Source organism: Brassica napus, chromosome C3 (assembly GCF_020379485.1).
Source record: "Brassica napus cultivar Da-Ae chromosome C3, Da-Ae, whole genome shotgun sequence".
Lineage (NCBI taxonomy): Eukaryota > Viridiplantae > Streptophyta > Magnoliopsida > Brassicales > Brassicaceae > Brassica > Brassica napus.
Genome location: NC_063446.1, coordinates 8,202,089 through 8,225,324, shown reverse-complemented (window position 1 = coordinate 8,225,324; position 23,236 = coordinate 8,202,089). Strand labels below are relative to the sequence as shown.

At 34.3% G+C, this 23,236-nt stretch overlaps 2 protein-coding genes across 2 annotated transcripts; both read right to left on the bottom strand.

Annotated features, from left to right (window-relative positions):
* Nucleotides 1-17,729: 17,729 nt before the first annotated feature.
* On the bottom strand, nt 17,730-19,284 carry LOC106387472 (ubiquitin-conjugating enzyme E2 10). Its single transcript, XM_013827334.3, has 5 exons — nt 19,099-19,284; nt 18,906-18,993; nt 18,514-18,641; nt 18,305-18,409; nt 17,730-18,077 (listed from the first exon to the last, which is right to left on the bottom strand). The coding sequence occupies exons 2-5, from the start codon at nt 18,973-18,975 to the stop codon at nt 17,934-17,936; spliced, it is 447 nt and encodes a 148-aa protein (XP_013682788.2). The 5' UTR covers nt 18,976-18,993; nt 19,099-19,284; the 3' UTR covers nt 17,730-17,933.
* A 1,093-nt stretch (nt 19,285-20,377) lies between these two features.
* On the bottom strand, nt 20,378-22,862 carry LOC106385539 (probable inactive receptor kinase At5g53320). The gene is made up of 2 exons (XM_013825450.3): nt 21,351-22,862; nt 20,378-21,183 (listed from the first exon to the last, which is right to left on the bottom strand). Exons 1-2 carry the CDS (start codon nt 22,516-22,518, stop codon nt 20,558-20,560), a joined length of 1,794 nt encoding a protein of 597 aa, XP_013680904.1. The 5' UTR covers nt 22,519-22,862; the 3' UTR covers nt 20,378-20,557.
* Between the last annotated feature and the right edge of the window lie 374 nt (nt 22,863-23,236).

Sequence of the window (23,236 nt, the reverse complement as noted above, 5' to 3'; positions counted from 1 at the left end):
ACCAGACATAAAACGTTTCTAACTAATTTTATTTTATTTTATTTTGAAACTATTTGGTAACTAAATTCCTTAAAGATCAGGATTTTGATTTCAGCAACAAAATTGTTTTGTCTCGATTAGAAAAAGAATGAACAGTTATTCCTAGTATGATTGCTTCAAGTAAGATTAGTCCTTTGCATGGGTGACGTGTACGGATGACAGTGAGTTTAAGTCAGACCGTTTAGCTCTCACATATTTAAATTAAACTGAAAAACCGAATATTGAGGTTAAAAAAACGAATATTGAGGTTAAAAAAACGAATATTGTGTTGTGGAGCCATTAATATTGAATTTTTTATCGATTAAACGTCTATAAGGCATAGTGCATATATACACATCACATACTTTGCTAAAGGGGTTAGAATACGTGGTTTTCATTTTTTCATCTAAAGTTGTTGATTCCGAATTGACTAACCTGCCCGACAAACTTTGTAGAATCATCTTATAATATATCGAGTTCATATTCCTATAATTATGACCACTAATCAAATTAATATCTCAAATTTATTATATCTTAATGCATCAAATTAATATCTCAAATTTATTATATCTTAATGCACCCTTCTATATAGGGAAATTGGACACTGTTTCTTACTAAAACTCTTTTTTTTTGGTTAATTGGCAATTTGGTTTTCCGATTGAAAAGTGCAGCTGCTTTTTTTTTCTGAAAATAAAGTGCAGTTTGATTTACTTATTAATCGAGTAGGAACAGATGATATTGAACACCCCACATGTCGACAACGGGACTATTCGTTTCTCATCTCCATCCAACTGATCCATCTATGTGATCCATCCAGATGATCCATCCAGATTTTAGGAGTTGTTCGTTTTTCCATTTAGATGAATCATTTGGATGAATTTTATGTTTGTTTCTTTTTTTGCATTTCCATTCAAATGAATTTGATAAACAAATTACAAATATACTCTAGTTTTGATTTAATCATATGTTTGATATTAATTTTAACTATACTAATTTTTATTATTTAGTCTAAAATATATTTACACTAAAATTATTTTAAAATTATCATTTTGACATTTATAAATTTTTATTTCATGTAAATTTATAAATTTTTATTTAAAATTGCATTAAAAAAATTATAGCTTCTAATAAAACACAAAGTAAAAACTCAAATTTGAATAAACTTCCAAATAACTCAAAGTAGAAACTCAAATTTGAATAAACTTCCAAACAACTCAAAGTAGAAACACAAAAGTAGAAACTCAAATTTTATAAAACCGAAATTTAAAAGATGAAAAAAGCATCAGGTACTCATTCTTGTGTAGATTCATGTACTCATCACAGACCCAAATTATTGACTTGCGATCCAAGTAACTTCCACAACATGTGAAAACAATGTTACGTAACAAGTACTTGATCATCACAACCTGTTGTATCATGACTCTCATCGTGAACTCCCACACTCCAAACAACCTGCCATATAAAGAGTTCTTGGTCAGTCAATCAACAATGGCAAACTCAAATGCAAAACTGCATGTACCAAACGAATAAAGAACTAAATCCTAATCTCCAGCAACCTAAACCAATACCCACATGCAACATTCTCAACTCAGAGACTGATATTTAACATCAAGAGATTGAATTCATGATCTCAGACTCATAGCAAATGATATAACATAAACAAAAGCATGATCTCAGACTCATAGCAAATGATAACATAAACAGAAGCATGATCTCAGACTCATAGAATTTCACAATGATCAACTGAGCAAATCGCATGTTTATTCCAGCAATTCAACAAGACCACAAACATAACAAGACCATAGCTGTATACCTGTTTGATGCTAATATGGAAGTCTAGTTCCTCTTGCCATCTCCACAGTAATAGAGTCACGCATACTCTCCATCACTCTATCACCCGCCGAAATGTATGGAACATGATCTTGTTCTTGATCATCACCATGTTGTTCATATGATTCCACTCCTTCCCAATGTGAAAAGTCGATATCTTCATGCTGTGAATCTTGAATGAAGTTGTGGAGGGCCATTGTGGCTGTAACAATCTTTATCCATTTCTTCAGCTCATACTTGAGATGTTTTCTGTCTAAAATCCTCCATTTAGCTTTCCATACACCAAAAGTCCTTTCAATAATTGATCTTAGACCAGAGTGCTTGCGGTTGAACAACTCCCTACTGTTTGATGGTGGACCTCCTCTGTTAAACTGATCTATATGGTACCTAGTTCTGCGATGAGGACCTAAGTAACCATCTCTGGTTGGGTAACCTGAGTCGACCAAGTAATACTTTCCAGCTGGAGGGTGAGGAAAAGAAGCTTCTTCAGTAGCACAGTATGTTAGCACCTTTGTGTCATGTGCTCTCCCAGGAACCCCAACATAAGCATATATGAATCTCATGTCGAAATTACATATAGCCAACACATTCATGGTTGCTTCAGCTTTTCTACCTCTGAATGGCTCCACATTTCCAGATGATGGACGAACAGGAACATGGGTACCATCTAAAGCACCTAGCTATGCAATTCTTAAAGTAAGGCCAATACTGCGAATTCTCTACTAGCATTTGTGAACTCATTCCTAGTCAGTTTCACAATGTCTGATGCAAGCTTCAAGACAGAACTTAAAACCTCTTCTAGCTTCCTACTCACAGTGTCAGTTGAATGCTGATAACGCTCTGCTATAACCCGTACTGTTGCGTCTTGTCCAGCTGTCTCTAGGAACATTGCAACACTCTCCTCAAGGTAAACATTAAGAGTCTCTTCTAACCCATACTTTTTTGATAGTATCTTACACAAAATCTTAAATGTTTCCTGGTTCATGCGTAAAATTTCATAGCATTGTACCTCAGAGTCGTTTATAAAACGTTGCACACGTCGCCAACCTTCACCTCGGTTTATCCTGACTAATTGCCTATCAGCATCATCTTCTGTTGCTCCAAACATTTCGTCTATAAGAGCATACATGTGCTGATTCTCATCAAATAGCAAATTCAACTCATCATCCTCAATTAATAGTCTTAATATGTCATGTAAAATTACAAAGAAGACTTTAAAAAAATGGTCCTAACTTACAGTTAAATTACTGTTCATCATATGTCCTAGCTGTAATAAGATGTCTTATGTTCAACACGTTGGAGTGAAATCTGATTAAACAGAGCATAGACAAATCAAGATTCTTCAACTTGACCGCCATTAACGCAATAATAAAGAACGACATCCTAAGAAACAAGCAGGCAGAAAAGAGAAGCAAACAATCACAGCAAGCTTACATTACAAAAAGCAAAGTAACCAGCGAAGATTTACATTACTGTCCATCTCGTTGTACACAGCAAGCTTCTACTTCACCAAACAATCAGTCACCAAACAATCACAGCAAGCTTCAACTTCACCAAACAATCACAGCAATCTTTTACTTCACCAAACCTGAAAAATCAGAACCAGTACCAAACCTGAAGTGTCCGAACCGTAAACCAAACAAAAGCTTATTCTCATGAAACAATGACAACTCTCATAATCAAAAGCTTATTCTCATAATCAAAAGATGATAAGTCTCACAAACATAACATAGAAGACACAAACATAACAATAGCAAAATTTAAAACAACTCAAAGTAGGATAAAATAGAACTAGAAGACATAAACTCCAAGTAGGATAGTCTTCAAGCATCTCTACTTTCCCCAGTAGCAAACTCCAAATAGAGAACCTTGTTCTCATCATCTTTGAAGAACAAGAAGGTCTGGCGATTAGTAGCATCTTGCTTGAGATGGTTGATAGCTGCTTTGTACAAAGGAGACCAATGTCTGATAGCAGACAGCGAGTGTAAGGCTTCCATAGCTCTAAGCTGGTTGCAACTGAACTCAGGATGACACCCTATCATTTTGTTCTTGTCTGAAAGAACATCTGCTACAGCCTGTCCCACTTGCGCAGCCCTTGATCTTTTCCTGTTACCTTTTGATCTACTAGAAGATGATGGGCCAGCAGTTCTTGATTCAGCTGGAGCATTGATTTCCTGAGTAGGAGGAATTTGCCTATTTGTAGCATCTGTGTCTTCAACATCATCATCATCGCCTTGCTGATCCGGATGGTCTTCGCCTTGTTGATCCAGACGGTCTTCGCCTTGTTGAGCAGACCATCCTTCGCCTCCACTTATGTGAACTGATCCAAACACCTTTTCAAACAAGTCAATATTTGCTATTGGCTTCTCTTTAAGCTTTCTCGCTGCTGGCCATTTCTGAAAAACCAATACAAGAGTTAACATTCAGAAAATTGTATACACACAAACAAATGGATCATAACCAGACAGAACAGAGTAGCTGATTGTACCTTAAAAAGTTCATTACACCAGTCATCTGACATGTCTACGAACCCATATGGATCATAGCCAAGGCCAGTTCTCTTGTGAATCAGCCACTTGTATTTAGTATACTGAGTCTTGCAAGTAGTGTGTTTGATCCCAAAATTTTCCAAGGATGCCTTTCCCCATAAGCTTCATAGAATTTGTCAATGATGGACTGTCTCCCAGCTTCATTGATATTTTGCTTTCTGTCATTTCCTTTCAGCTTCTCTTCAATTCTCAGTTTATATAGAACCGGGTTTGTTCATCAGTCCATGCAAGAGAATTTGGATATACAAATATTTAATAGGAGAACCTAACTAAATTAAGAGAAGCATTCAGTTAAAAATGTACTTACATAAATACCAGGGACAGAGGTCATTGCAACAAGTATCTACAAGAGAATAAAATTCCAATGGTCAGTGGAACAGTTTAAGAAACTAGACAAGCTTAAACAAGACGAGATACGAGATGTGGAGATTGACGGCAGTGAGAGAGATATGAGAGTGAGACTTGGATAATTAGGTTTGTTATTTCAGAAGTTTATGAGGGGTAATATAGACTCTTAAGCATTTTGACTGAACCAGTTCCAGCCAAATGATTTGATTCGGTTCAATCAACTAGTTTTTGAAATTAAACCTAATTTTTCGAAAATCATTCAAATGAACCATCCGAATGAATTGTACTTTTTGTGTCTAAACGAACAAAAAGTCCATTTCCATTCGAATGGATCATTTGAATGGAGAAACGAACAGCCCCAGCAAGTATCAAGCTTAAGAATATCTCGTTTTTAATTGATTAAAGTTTAAACAATACTATCTTTTATATATATAAAATAAGGTTAATCAATATCTTCAGAAGCAATATCTAAATTCTGTGTTTTTCAAAACAAAAAAAAATTAAATTATGTGTGTATCGTTGTCTAAAAATCGTGCTTCGCACGATCGGTCTGCCTTGCGTCATTTGAAGTCGGTAAGAAATCTAGAACATAAATTGGAACATCTCATCAGAAAACTAAGTAGTAGCTCCTATATATATATATAGTCTCTATTAAACTTTTTTAGCTTTATGCCTTCATCGATTCGCTTTATAAGTAAAATATAATGTAAAATTAAAAGATATATATATTAGGAATAAAGGTCCCACATCGGTAGTTGGAAGAGATCTTTAGTAATATATAAGATAGATGGACCACTCCACTTATCACTAATTGGTTTTAGGTTGGAAGCCCGTCTAGCTTAACATGGTATCAGAGCCCGATCCACGCAGTCCAACCTGATCCACATCGATCCGGCCCAAAGTTGGCCATCGATCTTTGCCCAAACATTCTGAGATTGACGCTTAAAGAGCCATCATCTCGAGGAGGCATATTAGGGACAAAGGTCTCACATCGGTAGTTGGAAGAGATCTTTAGTAATATATAAGATAGATGGACCACTCCACTTATCACCAACTGGTTTTAGGTTGGAAGCCCGTCTAACTTAACAATATATATATATATATTAGTTTTATATAGATAGTAAAAGAAAATCTTTCCACAAAATATATAGTGCATACATATATGTTCGGCCATAAACACATTACCTTACGTATTATAATTAATAAACACGATAAATCAATAAATTTTGTATCAATACATATATGGTATAAACTCTATAAATTAATAAACAAGATATATTAATAAATTTTGTCGGTTCCAAATTATGCCGTTTCAAAATATGATGCAAATCGATAAGATAATAAATTAATAACAATTTAGAGGATCCCATGTAAATATATAGTCTCATCAAAAGAATTATAAATAATAATTTATATTTATATAATGTATATAATTAAGTATAAATAATGTATTGTATTGTTTGTTTTATATTTATAATAAAGTTTTTTTTCTGAAGATTTCATAATATTTTGATGATATTTAACAAAGCTATATATAAAACACGTTAAAACTGTATAATACATATGTTATATTTATCAAATATATAATAGAAACAATATGTAAATCGAATTTATACGGTTTGTGAATATATAAACAGTGAAATCAACTGTATTTTTATTTTAGGAAAAATATATACTAAAATATAGAAATTTAAAAAAGGAATTTTTTTAAACTAATAACTCTATAAATTAATAAAATATCATAGTTCCAATATTATTAAGGGTAATTCTCTCAAATATTTTTTTTAAATTTTTGTCACAAAATAGCACTCAAAGAAAAAAATGACCAAAATATATGTCTTTTTATTTTGAAAATTTTAATATTTATTTTTTATTTTTCTTAAATTTGAAACATGATCTCCAAAACCTCACCACTTAATTCTAAATCATAAGTATAAATTAGTTAACACTAGAGTAAAAATGTATTTTTACCATTTAATAAAATTTATTTTGGTTATTTTTTATCGAGAGCTATTTTTTGTGAACATAAATTAAAAAGAGTTATCATTGAAAAGTTATCTATAATTAATTTATAGAGTTTTTACCGTATGTATATTCATAAACATATTAATTTAAAATGACATTAAATGAGTCGCTGCAAGCTCGACTATTGGATCACATATTTGAACTATTTTACGTGGGTTCTATATAGATACGTTAGCGAACAACTTGATTTGCGCTAGTAACAATGCAGTTTTTGTATTCATAGTTTGAAGCTTAACTTCTAACCATGTATATTAACATAATACATGCAGTTTTTTTCACACCTATTGCTGATCACTATTAATATCCATACGTTTATTATATGCGGGTTGAACTGTTGAAGTAGTAATTAGGTAGTTAAGGATATATTTTTTTTAACCATATTATAAGAGAACAAAGATAAAATTAGGAACAAAGATCCATTCTAGAAAGAAGGGCCACTTCTCAAAAACATAGAAGCTTTATCACCATTAACTACGTGATTAAAATGATGTGAAATGGACTTATGTACGTTGATATTTGTGAAGAGCGTAATCAAAAGCATAAGCTCGAATCTTGATGGGCAAATAAAAAGACTAGAGAAAGACACACCTTGTTATTTGTCATGACTAGATTTAAATATTCGTAAAATTGCGAAATATCTCCCTACCTCACATGACTCATATATTACTAAATTAACAATTTTCGAAAATGTATATATAACCGCTTTACTTTTCTTCAACAAGTTTGGGACAAACGTTATACAAACCAGAACGCTAACTTTGCCATAATTACTAGGGGTGATAAAAAAACTTCAGTCCACATGAGAAGTAAAGTAGTACTCAAGTCATTCTCAATGACATCCTTGGTTTAGAAGCAAGCGATGTTGGTCTTATGATTACTGTTTACTTATCGTCACAACTCTCGTAATCAAGCATGGCTATATCATACGTACGCACAAGCTGCGTTTATAATTTGACTGTCAAAATTTATTTTGATGGAGATACAACCATTTAATTTTCTTTTCAGGTGACTCTATGAAAAGTAGGATATAAAACTACGAGTATTAACTAAAAATAAGTTTGTAAACTCTTTCTCTAAACTCTATCTCACCTAAAAAGAAGTTTTCAGCGCCGCTTCCTCCGGCCGTTGTCCTCGCGACGCCGTTGGTGGCTCCCTCTCTCCTTCCTTTGTTTCTTTGCTTCTTTATTTACTCTCTATCCCTCTCCGATATGTTTGAAGCCCTAGAGTATCCGATTGATTTTTGGATCCCCAGATCTGGGTCCAGAGATAGTTCCTTTAACGTCGAGTTGCTCCGGTGTTTCGACGAGGTTACGGGAGACGAGGAAGAGGTAGGAGTCAGATTTTTAGGGTGGGCTTCTCTGCGTTAGATCTGGCTCTCCTGACTCAGATCTGATGTGGTCTTTCGTTGGTGAGGTGTAACGGTTGTTGGCCTCCTCTCCTTTGCCTTGGCGTTTTGGTTGTTGACATGAAGAGAATAAAGAGCAAGAGTAAAGACATGAAAAACATGATTGATCATGGACAGGAGATCATGGACAGTAGATCATGGACATGAGATCATAGACAGAAAATCATGGACATGAAATCATGGACATGAAATCATGGACATGAAATCATGGACATGAAATCATGGACAGGAAAACTGAAGCAAAGAAATGTGTGAGACTGATTTAAATATCTTGCCTGAAGTCTTAGACGAATTTAAAAAAGTGGAGGCAACTGGATAGAGCTGTTGGAGTGTGGAAACAAACCAAAGTCATATGATATGCTAAGGAAAGAAGAGAGAAGAGAGTTGTCACTATCCGAAAGTGACTTCCCCAAATCTGGTATCTCCATTTGTTTATTCATTCTCATTGTCTTATTCTACTTTGCTAGATCTATTTATGTAACTATTGTAGACACTAAATCAATCTAAAGAAATATAATTCCTCATTACTCTCTCTCATCTCTCTCTCTCTCTCTCAGATTCTTAGAAAACCCTAGCAATACATTCTCTTTGTTCTTGATAAATCATACAAACCATTCTCATAATCCATTCATTTCAACATTGGTGAGGGAGTGGCCTTCTTCAGTCCTAAAGGTGGACTTTGGTTGTCGTTTCCAAGGCGTGCCGTCGGTGATCTCTTTTATGGTGGTGTTATTCTTTGATTCACGGCAGCGTGTGAGGTGGGTTTGATTATGTCCTGGCGTTTGGAGAATGGTTCTCAGACGGCGATTTATCTTCCTTTGTCTTCCTCTCCCTTCGATTTTGCTGGTGGTTAAGCCTCTCTGGTTTTTGCGCATTTTCGGTTTAAGGTTTCGAGTCTCAAGTTCTTCATTGGTGTATGAACTCCATCTATCTCCGGCAGTTCTTGTTTTTATATCAGGTAAAGAAAAGAATCTGCTCTAGTTCTTAGAGCTAGGAGCACGTGTCAAGATCGGTTAACTTCGCGGGTCTTCGGAGTCCACTAGCTTCAAAGAGATTACGTGTTTCGGTGCTCCTCCATCCCATTGACAAAGTGGTCAGTTGGTTATTTTGTCAGGAAGTCTCCTTTTCTTTTCAGTACAAGTACTCTTCCACTTTTGTCAAGACTGCTTCCATTGCATCCTGGTTTTTATGTGCTTCATCGCCAGTAGTTTTATAAGTGTGGATGAGAGTGAGGTAGCTTTGGCTCCTCTCTGGATTAACAACAATCCGAAAGGTAAACATGATGTAAGGCCCGAAGTTGTTCTTGCGACTTGTTTGTGTTGTCTGACCATTCTCTAGCTGAATAGGTGTTGTCGTACCATTTTATTTGAATCCCTCTTGTACACTTCTGTTTATTCCCTTTTTTGGGTAGATTAGATTCGGTTATGCCGTTATGGTGTCCTTTTTTCCTTTTTCTTTCAAGTTGTATCTCTTTTTAATGTTTATCTCCTATGTTTATCTCTGTAAACCTTTTGGTTTGTGTGTTTTTAATATGAAAGCCAGTTAAAAAAAAATTACTAGTATTAAATAAAAAAGTTTTTTTTTAAATAAATGACTATTCTATTACTTAAATCTGAGGTGATCTGAATATCCATACCGGAATAGAACAACCAATGTAATAAAAAAATATGATAATTGAAAGTAGACGTTGTATATATGGTATAAAAGAGAATATTATATGTTTGTATTACTGATTTTTTTCCAGCTCTATTTATATTATTGTCTTCAGATATAGTACTAGTAATTAAACTATCAATCTTTAGTGTATAAATTCCAATTGGAAATTTTTACACTGAATTTAATATTTGAATTGAAAATACACTCTTTTTCTTTCAAATAATTATTCAAAAGACAACATGGTTTCTTCTTTAAATATTAGACCATATTCCATTTAAAAAAAAATCTCTAGACATCTAACAATTTAAGGTAATTTTTCATTAAACCATGTGAATTAAATCGAAAGATGATTATATTGAGTAGAAAACTGAAAATTATACGTTATCTTAGATGTCTATTATCTTAATTATACTTTCACATATCGAAAGAGAAAAGGAAATTGGTCATTAAACATAAAAATTAATATAGAACTAGGTTTCAAAATTAATAGTGAGACCATTTTAATTAGTGTAGTTGTACTATATACTCTGTGTTACCGACTCTCTCACTCTCAGTAGTGAGTATATAGTCCATAGTCCATACTCCATAAACCATAATAGTCACCCGTGCGACAACTTCGCAACTCTCCACTGACGGTTTCGGTTTTGTCACGTGTGGCCATCTAACAAAGCAAAGCCATGTGATCATAAATACAACTTAAGCATTGATCATTCACTCATAACAAGAGTTGATTAGGAAAATAGTGATATTGTTGGATATCCTCATAAACAAGTCAATAGCAATTTACTGGTGTTTTCTTTTTTGGCACAAACTTTGTTTAGTAACTCATAGATACATTCATAAACTAGAAATAAACTATTTTACAGCAAAGTAAATACGGAAGGTCTCTTCTATTTTATTCAATTAATTTGCATAACTGAAATCGTAACTTCATCTATAATGTAGCATTAACTTTTGTTTTTTTTTTTTGTGAATAATCAAGGGAAAATTAGAAAAATGAGACACTTTCATCTTAGATTTGTTCTAATAAGACTTGTAGAGGATTATTTAGGTAAATAAGATTTATATTCTCTTTAATACCATTATACCCTTATAATTAACTAAATTAACTTTAATTAAAATTTAAATTAATTCGTAATTGATTTAAATTTTAATTAAAAAAAAAGAAAAAACCACAAAAAGATTAAAAACTTGTTTACCCTAATATTTTTTCACTCCTCTTCTTCTCCGCCGTGTACCTTCAAGCCTTCAATCCTTTCAATGTCAATTTAGGGTAAACGGAGAATCCTTATTTTTTTCATCGTAAATCATCAATTTTTTTTGTCTCTAATCTCGTTTTTATCTTTCTTCTCTTTGTTCTCAGATACAATTCAGCGAATTGGGGATTTGTTCTTTGGTTTGTCAGACGGTCTTCTTCTCTCTCTACGGTTTCGTCGGACGGTATTCTTCTCTCACTACAGGTTTTGTCGGACGGTCCCTTCACAGTTTGATGTAAGATCTGGTCTAAACCACATTGCAGATCAGGCCTGGCATCGAAAGGATCGAGAAATGGGTGTTACGCATTGCTTTTGATGATGAGAAGAATCCTTATCTACCGAAGGTTTTCTAACAGAGACATCTTTGGAAAATTCTTCCCTAAGGTTTTACTTCATTCTTTGCCTGAACTGTCTTTGATCTTTGCTCTGATATGTACATATAATGAGCAGAGCGCTGCTAGAGCTACTGTGCCAGGAGGTCCAAGTGTACCATGTAGTACAGCGAAGGCTGTGGAATGGGACGCTGCTTGGTCACAGAACCTTGACTTGTCGGGTCGTGCGGCTCTTGGAGTTCATGTTGCAGCTTATGAGGAAGATAAAGCCGAAGGTACCCGTCCTAAGAAGCTACAGGCAGAGAAAACTGCAGAAGGCATTGTTTGAGGATTAAACAAGGTTTATAACGAATGTTTGCATCGCACATTTCTCTTATTTTCTCAAAAGACAATACTTTATCATCTTCCGTAGGGTCAATAAGTGCCAATAAGTTGTCTCTTTAACTGAATTGTGTTAGGAGTTTCTGAGGATGTACCTAAGTTTCTGGTGATTTTCTATTTGTTTTCCTGAATATGAATCTTTCTTCTGTTACAAAGTTTCAACTTTTTTTTTTCTGTATGATGTATCGTTCAACTGTGTTCAGTCTAGATTTGTTTCATTTCAGTTTTGACTTTTGAGAAATTAAGTTTTGGGAATTCATACACCTTTGAATTGTTCAAACTAGATTTTGGTTCATTTCTTCTCTATGTTCTTTAATTGGGTTTAAAAGGTCTATAAGCTAAATATATCATACAACAAACAATTAGACTTTGTGGCCCAATGGATAAGGCACTGGTCTACGATATATCACACAACCAGAGATTATGGGATCGATCCCCAGCAGAGTCTCTTTTGTTTTTGTTTTTTAACGCTATCAGCCTCAACAACACGGCTACTTGTTCAAATTGTTCCTTTTGATTTACACAGTACGAAGAGGAAAAGATCGGAGAAAGATCGTGGGAGTAGGAGAAAAACGTGGGAGAAAATATTCTAAGAGAGATTTAGGGTAGATTTAGTTTAGATTTAGGAAACATCTTTAACCGAATATGGAAGTTTCCATATTTTTCGGATTTGTCTAGAATATGTATCCTATCTTACGCAGAACATAGTAGAGTAGATGAGAAACATATTCTTCCTTAAGCGTCACATAAGGTAAAAGGCAGAACATATTATGACAAATAATATAGATAAGGTATATCATTGCGTTGTATCTATATATCGTTATCAAGCTGTAGGTAGATTGAAGACAATTTTCTTGATTATAACGTAACAGATTATAGTTTCGTTAGAATATATAAGAAATGTTAGTTTACGCTATATACCCTGGATATATCTATGTATAAAACTTAGTATCCGATTTCTAGATTAAGTAGATTACTAGAATGTGTTTTCTAACTGTAGCTAGAAAATAAAATAAAATATGATTCAACTTTTTTCAAAAAAAAAAATTAAGCATATATATTGTCATACTTATGTTTCCAATAGTCTTAATATTTTTTTACATTTTTAAAATTCAGTTTACTATTTTTCCCATAAAAGAAAGGTAAAACATGTCTAGAATTGCCAAAAATATCAGAAGTCCTAAAAGGACAAATAAAAGTTGAGAGTGTCCCATTTTTCCAATTTTCCCAATAATCAAACCAGTTTGGTTTTCACGGCTAATTATACAGAGTTTACTTACTATCGTCTTAAGTTGATTAGAAACATTAGTTGATCAAAAGTTTCTAAAAAAACTTTAGTTGAAAAAAAAAATTTCATTAGAAACAACTTTATAGAAAATACATGTTTTGGATTTTCAATTTATGGTGGGATTTTTAACCAATTATGGATAACTTTGTTTTTTGGTACTTTTTAACCATTTATGAATAATGTAAAAAGCATTAACTTTTGTTTTTTTTTTTGTGAATAATCAAACCAGTTTGGTTTTCACAGCTAATTATACAGGGTTTATTTACTATCGTCGTAATTTCATTAGAAACATTAGTTGATCAAGTTTTACAAAAAAATATTAGTTCAAAAAAAATTTCATTAGAAACAACTTTAAAGAAAATACATCTAACAGTTTTGGATTTTCAATTTATGGTGGGATTTTTAACCAATTATGGATAACTTTGTTTTCGGTACTTTTTAACAGTTTTTAACAAACGTTTTGTTAGCGCAGTGAGAAATTAATATATTCTAAATTTTCAATCATGTTTTAATAATAATCATTTTATCAAAAAATAGTGGGCCGTTTATTAAACTGTTCTAGAAATTATATATATATATATATATAAGTTGATTTTTGTAGAGCTTCTTAATTTTTTAAAAAAATTCTCTAGTTAATAACACAAATTATTTAGTAGCTAAATTTTGAATAACATAAGAATCTTAGTAAAATTAGAAAATCATTCAATCAATAAATCATGAACTAGTACCAAAGACATTTCAGAAAGAAAAAAATCTGGTTTCAGTTGTTTATTATGTAGTGTTCCTTAAGAGAAATTAAAAACATGATTAAATGAATAGCAAACAAAATTATAAATTATAAGACCCATAAAATGAACAGATATATTTTTATTTTATGGGAAAGATGCTAGGTCACTACGAGATTCCGTGAATCAATTTATTGAATTTGTATACTCTGATTTTTTTTTTTTTAAACCCTAATAATGGGGGAATTACTCTGAAGACTAATTTCTTCCGGGAGACCGTTTTAATTTTTAAAGCAAAATTAGGCTAAAAGGTGCTTTTCTCTCGCTTTATACATTGTAAATTACCTAAAGACAATAATGATCTGATGCCCTTTACAAAATATAACTAAAATTTTAGCTAGAGAAGCCAATGATATCTTGTTTTTTTCAATTTAGGCAATTATCATCATCACAAAATCATATTTGTGTTCTTATTATTATGTATTATGAGTAATAGAATATTCTTTGATATCAAAAATAAAATTGAAGTATTAACATAGTTTAGATATTTGACATTTTTTTGTTAACAGGCTGTTGTACAATAACATGTTTTACAGTCTTTTAGCACGTGTGCTGGTTTCTTCGACCGTTCACCTTTGAACAAAAAATGAGGTAAAGAATACGAAATTACGAATACGAAATTAATTTTAAAACCAACTAGCTCTTTTAGTTTTATAGAAACACGCTAACGGTCTTTAGTTTCGACATTTAACCTTTAACGAGTTACTCAACTAATAGCAATAATTAACATTTTTTTTTTACATTAACATTAATGAACCTTCTTCATTAATGACATTAACTAGTGGAGGCCACCAATCTTACGATTCTGTGTTTCACTAGAAACAAAAAGGGAGATTAGTGTTAGAAGACTGTCTAAATCTCAGGCTGTATGTTCTTTCTTTCAGACTTAATTATGATTAAACCTAAGTTTAGAGTAGTTATTTTATTAAACCTGGTTTTCAGGACCATGCTACTCTGGCCACGACCTATCCCTCTTTAACATATAAGAAAATAGTTGATCATCTAAGTTATGGAGACTCTGGACATAGATTTATCATTAGTCCAATCACTGATACGTGTAGTTGGAATTCTTATACATTATATGGTTTTCAACTTTCAAATAAAGGTTTTGCATGTTCGGAACAATTAAATAATTAGAACAAAGTTCGATTGTCATATAGATAAAAGAAAAGAACTTATGTTTAGATTCTTTAGACAATGTATTTTAATTTAATATTGTCCATCTTCTAAGTGGCCTGCAAGAGATTTTTCATTTTTGCCTTTTTCTTAAAAGCTGGTTCGTTTTAGTTTTTACGCAGGGAGACACACGGTACAATCACCCCGAGTCCAAGACTCTGTCCTCCCTATTTTAATAGTTAAATGGTATAAAATTATTTGATATGTATATAGTTTTATTTTCATTACAAAATATTACTGATTAAATTTTAAAAACATTTTAAACATTATATGAATATAATTTTTTTTTTTTAAATTGCCCTAGAACTCATAAGAGTGTTAAGTCGACCTTAATTTTTATGGTTATTTTGCTACCCAAAAAAAGCTTGAGGTGTGGGTTGAAAATTAATATTAAATCCCACATTGCAAAACAAAATTTCATTAAGATGTAACGGTAAAAAATTAATACCAATCGCTATTGAGATTTGACAGTACAAGATATTTGTTTTTCGACAAGAACCATACAAGATACTAACACGAATGTCTTCGTTTAAAATAATGACATTGAGCGCGAAGTCGAAAACGAAATGCTGCGTATTAACATACTAGTTATTACTTATTACTGTGCAATATTAACGAATGAAGAATTATTAAGTAAAGACAAAATTATTCAATGCAAACTCTAACGAAACCCCAAGGGAAAGAAAGACCTTCAGTGGTGGTGGTGGTGCTATTTCCATCATACGTCGATTAAAATTGTAAGAAATATAATAACCAGTGTTTTTTTTAAATAATTTCGATAGTTTTATTTTGGGATAGTGATTGAGTAGTGGACAAAATAACCCCCAAACAGAAGTATTGCTATCATAAACACGTATTTTCTTACAGATTTTAAGTATGAAATATTTCAATTCATTATAAAAAAATGAAAATTTATCAAATTTTAGTTCATTTTAAGAAAATATTGAACTGTTTATCGTGGTTTTATGTATTAAAATAAAACTGTTTATTGTAAATATATAATATAAAGAACTGTCTCTCAGAACTTGTATATGACAAGAAAAAGATATTGTTGCTGAATAAAACGTAAAACTAGAATCATTCATCACCTTTTTTTATGTTACAAGTAATATATTTGATTGATTAATCATCATTTACATTTATTTTTTTGAATATTGTCATCATTTACATTTTAATAAAACTAAAATGAGATTATTGATAACAGTCCCATACTACATATTTTTTCCGACATAATCCCATATATACTATATAAAAGTAATATTATGAACATAGATCATATGATGTACTATGTTAATACCTATAAAAGGCAAACTTAGATGTTTCTACAAGTTTCAATAAGAAATTTAGTGACAAAAATAAATTTCTTCGTTCCTTCTTTACATATTTTTTGTTTGTTTGTTTGTCATCTTGACTTTCTTGTTTAAACACCTTAAAAGAACCAAACGAATACATTATAACTAGATTAGGGTTTGTGGAAGGAAATTAATGAATTACTGCTTACTAGTTTTAGGAAGGAGAAACCAAGTATGGAAGTTAATGCAGCCGACATATTTGACGACGAATCGCTACGCTTGTGATGTATCTTTAACCGTGCAACTATTAATTATTAAAATCATTATTTAAGAACTTTGGAACATGCAACACCTATATGATAACTATGTCTTCCGCTTAAAGTTTAAAGGCTTCTACACCTAGGTCTGGAGTTCGAATCCCAGACTATGCAATTTCTTTCAGATTTCAGGAAATCCAGGTTTCAAGTCCTGGAAAAAACGATTTATTAAATAATTATGTAGACTACACGGAAAAAAAACTTACAAAAGATCTTCAACATGATGGTGCAAGTAAATCTGTTCAGACATGTATCTTCGTAGGACGGCTTCGTGATGCAGTTAGGCGTAGGTCTTCATAAAACAGATAGTATTGTCGGTTGTCAAATCGTCTATATAATATTTCTCATATCATAACTGTAATATCCTAATAAATAAAAAAAACCATGTCTCCTTTATCAATAAACCAAAAAACATGGAAGACCCATTTTTGTTTTATACAGTAGTATATTCTTTCAATTTTAAAAGTTGGATTTGAATCTCTTGGGAGTGTCAGCCCAACATGAAGGCCCATAATTTGAGTTCAATCCACAAAACACCAATTTTTGTTTCTTTTCTCGACATCAACTTTCATTTACCAAGACACGGTTACAAGATCTTCAACCTCAACTAAGGTTTTGCCCACAAAAATAATGATTCGATTTTGTATCGTTCATGAACACTTAAGGGTCACCTACACTATCTAATCTAACACCATTTGTACTCTAACACCACAATGAGAACAAATTCCTTATACCACAAGAAGTAAAAGGAATCGCCTCTTAAAAACATGGCCTAAACCACTGATAAGATAAAGCGATTGAGAACATCAGTTTCAATTCATATTAGTGATCGTGTCTAATCAGAGCGCATGTTCCTCAATCTACTTATTCACTACCGGGGGAAAAGTCTTCGAACCTGACACCAAATAGACGGAACAAAGGTGTCCGGAGCTCGCATTAGTCAGTGGGGGGAGGGGAGTTATTCTATCACGTCCCCTTTGTGGTTTAAAACAAAGAAAACCTTTGTGGTTGTTGCTCATCTTATCAAACAACAAAAAAAAAAATCAAATCATAGTTGCAACACAAGACAACAACAGAAGGATTCTCAGTTTCATGTTTTCACAAAAGATGATGTTTGGTTTCAAAACAAGACCCACTTGACTTGGTCCTGTCATTCAGAAATTTAAAAAGGACACAAAGAGATGTCTATTGAATCATACATAGAAATTACGGCAGATTTTTTTTAAAAAAAAAATAAAAAGAGATAGCTTTTAGAAGATTTGGGGTCTTCCTTTTTCATCCCATGGCATACTTCTGAGTCCAGCTCCGTGCAGTGGACTCATACTTGTTCTTGTCAGTCTTGTACATATGAGCTATCTCAGGTACCAAAGGATCATCGGGGTTTGGATCGGTTAGCAAAGAACAGATCGATAACAGCACCTGTCCATTACAACGTTGTAGTTAGAAACTAAAACAAACCATATGAGTCCAAGATTCAAGACTCAAGAGAGGGGATAATAATCATCAATTTTATCCGGAAGACAAATAGCAAATAATTAAAAACCATTTTAATAATAAATTAGTCAAATCTAAATGACTTAAGAGACAGCTCAATGTTAGCATTTGTAATGGGAAAATTATGTTTGAGATAAGAATAAAAACGGAACCTTGGAAATGGTGAGAGCAGGACTCCATTGTTCCTTCAAGATGTCGAGGCAAATGCTTCCATTGCTGTTAATGTTGGGATGGAACACCTTCGTCCTAAAGGCCACCTAGAGATTTCGTTACACCATGTGAAGAAACAATGAGATAATGAAGCAACCATCAAGAAAAAAAAAAGACTTTAATGACAATTCTCAAAACAAATTGGAAGCACCTTAGGAGGCTTGAAAGGGTAATCTGGAGGGAAGTGGATGGTAACAAGGAAAACACCTCCAGCGTAAGGACTGTCTGTGGGACCCATTATCGTTGCCTGCCAATGAAACATGTCTTCAGCAACAGGTCCTGTAAATAAAAAGAAAACCATTCAATAATAAACTCATCAAAACCTCAAAAAAAAAAAAAAAAAAAAAGACAAATCTTTGATTCACAAGCACCAGATCCCATATAGAATTACAAGATCTACACTCAGACAAATCACAAAAACGAAACATACTAACTTTTGTTCCAGACAGAAAAACACGAGCTAATTTTTGAATTATTCAAAGTCGAGAACTTTAGCTCCAGATCGAAACCAAACACCACTAATCTAAAGCAGTAGAACGATACCTGCGCTACACGAGGTGGGTGGATCCTTCTGGAGATCCTTGAGTTCCTTCAAGATCCGCTTCGACGCCATATCCAAAAACCTTACGATCTATATAAACCAAAACAAAGTTTCCAAAAGGGGATTACAAAGAGCCTAAAAGATACGAATAGATCCAAAGATTTAAGGCAGAGATAATAAGAAGAATATATATACGTTTGGTTTCGCGTATCTCCGATTCGGCGAGGTTCTCGCCTTTTTCTTCTCGTGGTTGGGAGAAAGGAGAAGCGAAGACTAAACCAAGGGTGGGGTGGAGAGGAAAGTGTAAGAAGTGTTTGATTCTCTGTGGTTGCGTCCACGTTAAATAGTGTGCGGGTTCACTAGTGGACTCACTTTTTTCATACCATCATCATCAAGTGGCATTTGACCGACGTTGATTTTAAAAAGTCGTTTGATCTAACGGATGCGATCTTATATCCGACTACACGAATCATGAGAAGCCACGTTTCGGTTCGGTATGGATAATTTCGATTCTCGGTTTGATCCTAGTCGTTTCAGATATTTCGGACCCTGTTAGAAAACGCGGGTTCGAAAACGCGGCCGCCTGGTTTTCGAAGGTTGACTGCGGCGATTATGCCCAAATCGGTGTAACCAGGCGTTGATCCGCGTAATACCGTCTAATTTCCGCATTGACCGCCTAATTCCCGTCTAATCCCGTGTTGACCGCCTAAGTTTTTTTTTTTTTTTCCGTCCGTGTAAGTTAAAACACGGTTGATTATTTTTTATTCATTATTGACAGATTTTGTGTAATTATTCATTACTAAATAATTATAATTAACTATCAAACCCAAAATAAACACATACATACTACATTTAGAGATTTTTTTCGTACCAAACCCACCATTTACGAATCAAAAAGAGACTGTTTAAAATTATATATAAAAAATTATAAATTATGTCTAAGAACTTGTATCATCATGTTTAAAATTAGCTAAATATATTATAAATATATGAAATTGTATTTAAAACTAGGCTCCGCATAATCTCCGAGTATTCCCCGATTTTTGATAATTCGCTAGGTCCGGGTTTACCGTCCGACTAGCGCCTATCGCAGCGTAGTTCTGGATTTAGGATATAAAGCACAGTAATGGTTTGTATTTACAATTATTTGGTTTAATTTGGTTTTCATTATTTTGGTTCCGTTCGGTTAGTTTACTCAGGCCTCTTAAGATTGTTTAAAGAAAAAAGAAAATGTAACTGATCCAGAGTCATCGCCGCCGGGAGAAATGGACCGGTTCTAGGATCAAAGTCGGCCTTAGCACGACGGAGAAGAATCTCGGACACCTGATTTTGATAGCCATCCACGGAAGTGTCTCGTTATAGCGAGCACCGTGGCTATCTTCACGTGTCCTCTCGTCCTGGACTGATAAAAGTTTTGAAGTTCAATGGCTCGGGGCAGATGAAAAAGGCGTGACATTTATCCTTAGACAAGAACTATGTAAAATCCCGTTTGATATTGAGAAATGTCTTTTCTACATAATTTATGTATGAATTGAGTTCCTTTTACTGGTCTTGCTAGAAATCGACTTATCAATTACATCATTCACTATAAACTGAAACAGTGAAAACTCTTTTCTTGAATGGTCAGATACATAACATGAAAGCTCAATGTTTCTCAGAGTATATACGGTGATCCTGATATACTCCCTATCGGAGTCGACCCTGTAGAAACCTCCGATCTATACCCGCTCGCTAGCTTCTCCGGCCTTATCTCCTCCACCATCCTCACCACCTCACTCATCTTCGGCCTCTTCTCCGGTAACCTCGCCGTGCAAACCATACCAACCTGAAGCATCTCCACCATCTCTTCCTCCACCTGAGTACACCTCATCAGCTCTTCGTCAAACACCTCCCCTGTCCACTCCTCTCTAACCACCGAGTTCACCCACCTCACCAGGTTACCCACCTCTGACTTTCCCGTCAGCACCTCGAATATCAAAACACCGAAACTATACACATCCGAAGGTTGAGTCCCCTTTCTTGTGTCTGCTATCTCTGGCGCACGATAGCCAGATGCGTGCCGCGGTAGCGAATGCATCAGCGCAGCCATCCCTGCTCCGGAGACGCAGCCATATCCTTTCGCATTGAGGAAAACATTAGAGGATTTTATGTTTCCATGGACTACTAGTTTGTTGCCTCCGCTTTGCGAGTGGATGTGAGCTACTCCTCTTGCTGCTCCGTACACCATGTTCAATCTAGTTTCCCAATCTAGAGGTTTCCTATTCGTGAGACATCTCTGACCTGAATGGTAACACATAGACAATTAACTCTAGAACTATTTTTTCGGGGATATTTAAAACAGAAAAATAGTTTGGAAGACATTTGATACTATATGATAGTTCTCGTGCGGAAATAAATGTTCACACTAACATTTGCCAATGATAGTGTTAAGGGTTCTATAACGTTACCGTGTAGTAATGTGGAGAGACTTCCATGTTCGTAGTAGTCATAAACCACAAGCTTCTCCTCCTTAGAATAGAAATATCCTCTCAAAGTGGCAACATTCTCATGCTTGATGCTGCCAAGGTGTTCGATCTGCTGCTCGAACTCTCTCCGAGGGACGCACACTTCTTTGATTCTTTTCACGACGATGGTGGCCGAGTCCTCGACATCGACCTTGTAGGTTGTCCCAAACGGTCCTTTCCCTAAAACTTCTGCAGAAGCTCTCAGTAAGTCTTCTAGGTCAAAGACAAGATTCTTCCCTTCGAAGAACACGATCTTGTTACCTCCTTCGCCTAGGTTTGGATCTGAATCGTTCCTCCTCTTGCTTGGTTTCTCCTTTGTGGATCTTCTTTGCTCTTCTCGGTTGTGGATGATGACCAGTAAGATAGAGAGGAGAGCTAGTGTTGCAAAACACGCGCTTAATGCTATGACAAGAACTGCATGGTTGTGGTGGTGCTTCCTTACAGGAGCTAGCTTTGAAGAGGAAACACTGTTTCCGACGAATGCTGAGAGTGGGAACCTCTGCAATGACTGCGGTACGGTTCCTGTCAGGTTGTTGTGAGCTAAGTCGAGCAGCTTCAGACCAGGAACATGGAGATTCGGAATCTCACCGGAAAACTTGTTATAAGCAAGATTCAGAGAGTGTAACTGAGCCAGCTTCTCGATAGAAGATGGGATGCTACCATCAAACCGATTGTTAGAGAGATCAAGAACTCGTAGACGCTCCCAATAAGAGAACTCATCAGGCAAAGGACCAGAGAACTCGTTGAAATCGAGTCTAAGCTCGGTCAAGTTCTTCAAAGCTTGAAAACTTGGAGGAAAAGGTCCAGAGATGTTGTTAGAACTGAGAATGAGAAACCGGAGATTAGTTAACCTGGCTATGTCCTTTAGCTGGAGATGACCACGAAGACCCGTGGCTGCTAAATGAAGACCGACGACATAGGAATGGTTGGAGTCGCACGTAACACCGGTCCATTTGGTGCATATAGAAAGAGTTGGTGACCAGTTGAGTGAATGGGAGTGAGTGATATTGCTAACGAACTGAAGAAGAGCGTGTTTATCTTCTCTGATCGTCTCAGCTTCTATGCAGAAGATTGCTCCTACGAGTACTAAAACTAAAACTTGGCTCTTCATTTTAATTGTTTTCTTTTGGGTGGAGGAAAAAAACTGGTTTTAAGGGTAAAGTGACGTTAATAATGGATGAGAATGAGGATGTGTGTGTGTATATAATAAGGTAGGATTATTGACTTTTGTGGGCTATATGGATACTATATGTTAAAGTTTTATTTATTAAACGGAAGTGGGTTGCTTTAGGTTAATGTTAGGTTGGGCGAGTTGTTGACTGGATGCCTAACAACTCTGTCTATGTGTTTTGTTTTTTTGTTGGGTAGAGAAAATCGCGGTGAAAGCATATAGTTTTTCAACTTTGGAACAATTGATTTTCAATGTGTAAACATAAGTCTTGTCTTTTTAACAGTTGAAATTAGAAAAAAAGAAGTTCATGGTTCATGCTAATTGTCAAGTCTCTCTCTCTCACATCTAACCACTTCCATATGGGATCAATGAGATCAGAGGAAAGAGACATGTTCGAATTCATGTTTTATTCGAGGTTTCAGTTTTTAAATTTGTAACGCTTAGTTAAAAGTACATAGCATGTGTTATATGGTTTATGATGGCATCTTTTTAGGACATGCACTATGTGGATTGTACAGTTATATGAACCTCGGATTGTAGAGTCATAAGAATTTTCATACAAGAGAAGGAAAACTTATAAGGATTTTGAGGAAACACTTTACCTATATTAGAAGTTACTAAGTTGAATGTATTAAGCTATATGAGAAAACACTGTTTA

What these genes read in the sequence shown, in the direction of transcription:
- LOC106387472 (XM_013827334.3), bottom strand. Translation starts at nt 18,975, where the DNA reads ATGGCGTCGAAGCGGATCTTGAAGGAACTCAAGGATCTCCAGAAGGAT. An exon ending in ACCCACCTCGTGTAGCGCAG is followed by an intron (nt 18,642 to 18,905) that starts GTATCGTTCTAC and finishes TTTTATTTACAG; the next exon opens with GACCTGTTGCTGAAGACATG. An exon ending in CTGCTCTCACCATTTCCAAG is followed by an intron (nt 18,078 to 18,304) that starts GTTCCGTTTTTA and finishes TGTAATGGACAG; the next exon opens with GTGCTGTTATCGATCTGTTC.
- LOC106385539 (XM_013825450.3), bottom strand. Translation starts at nt 22,518, where the DNA reads ATGAAGAGCCAAGTTTTAGTTTTAGTACTCGTAGGAGCAATCTTCTGC. An exon ending in TCTCTCCACATTACTACACG is followed by an intron (nt 21,184 to 21,350) that starts GTAACGTTATAG and finishes GTTACCATTCAG; the next exon opens with GTCAGAGATGTCTCACGAAT.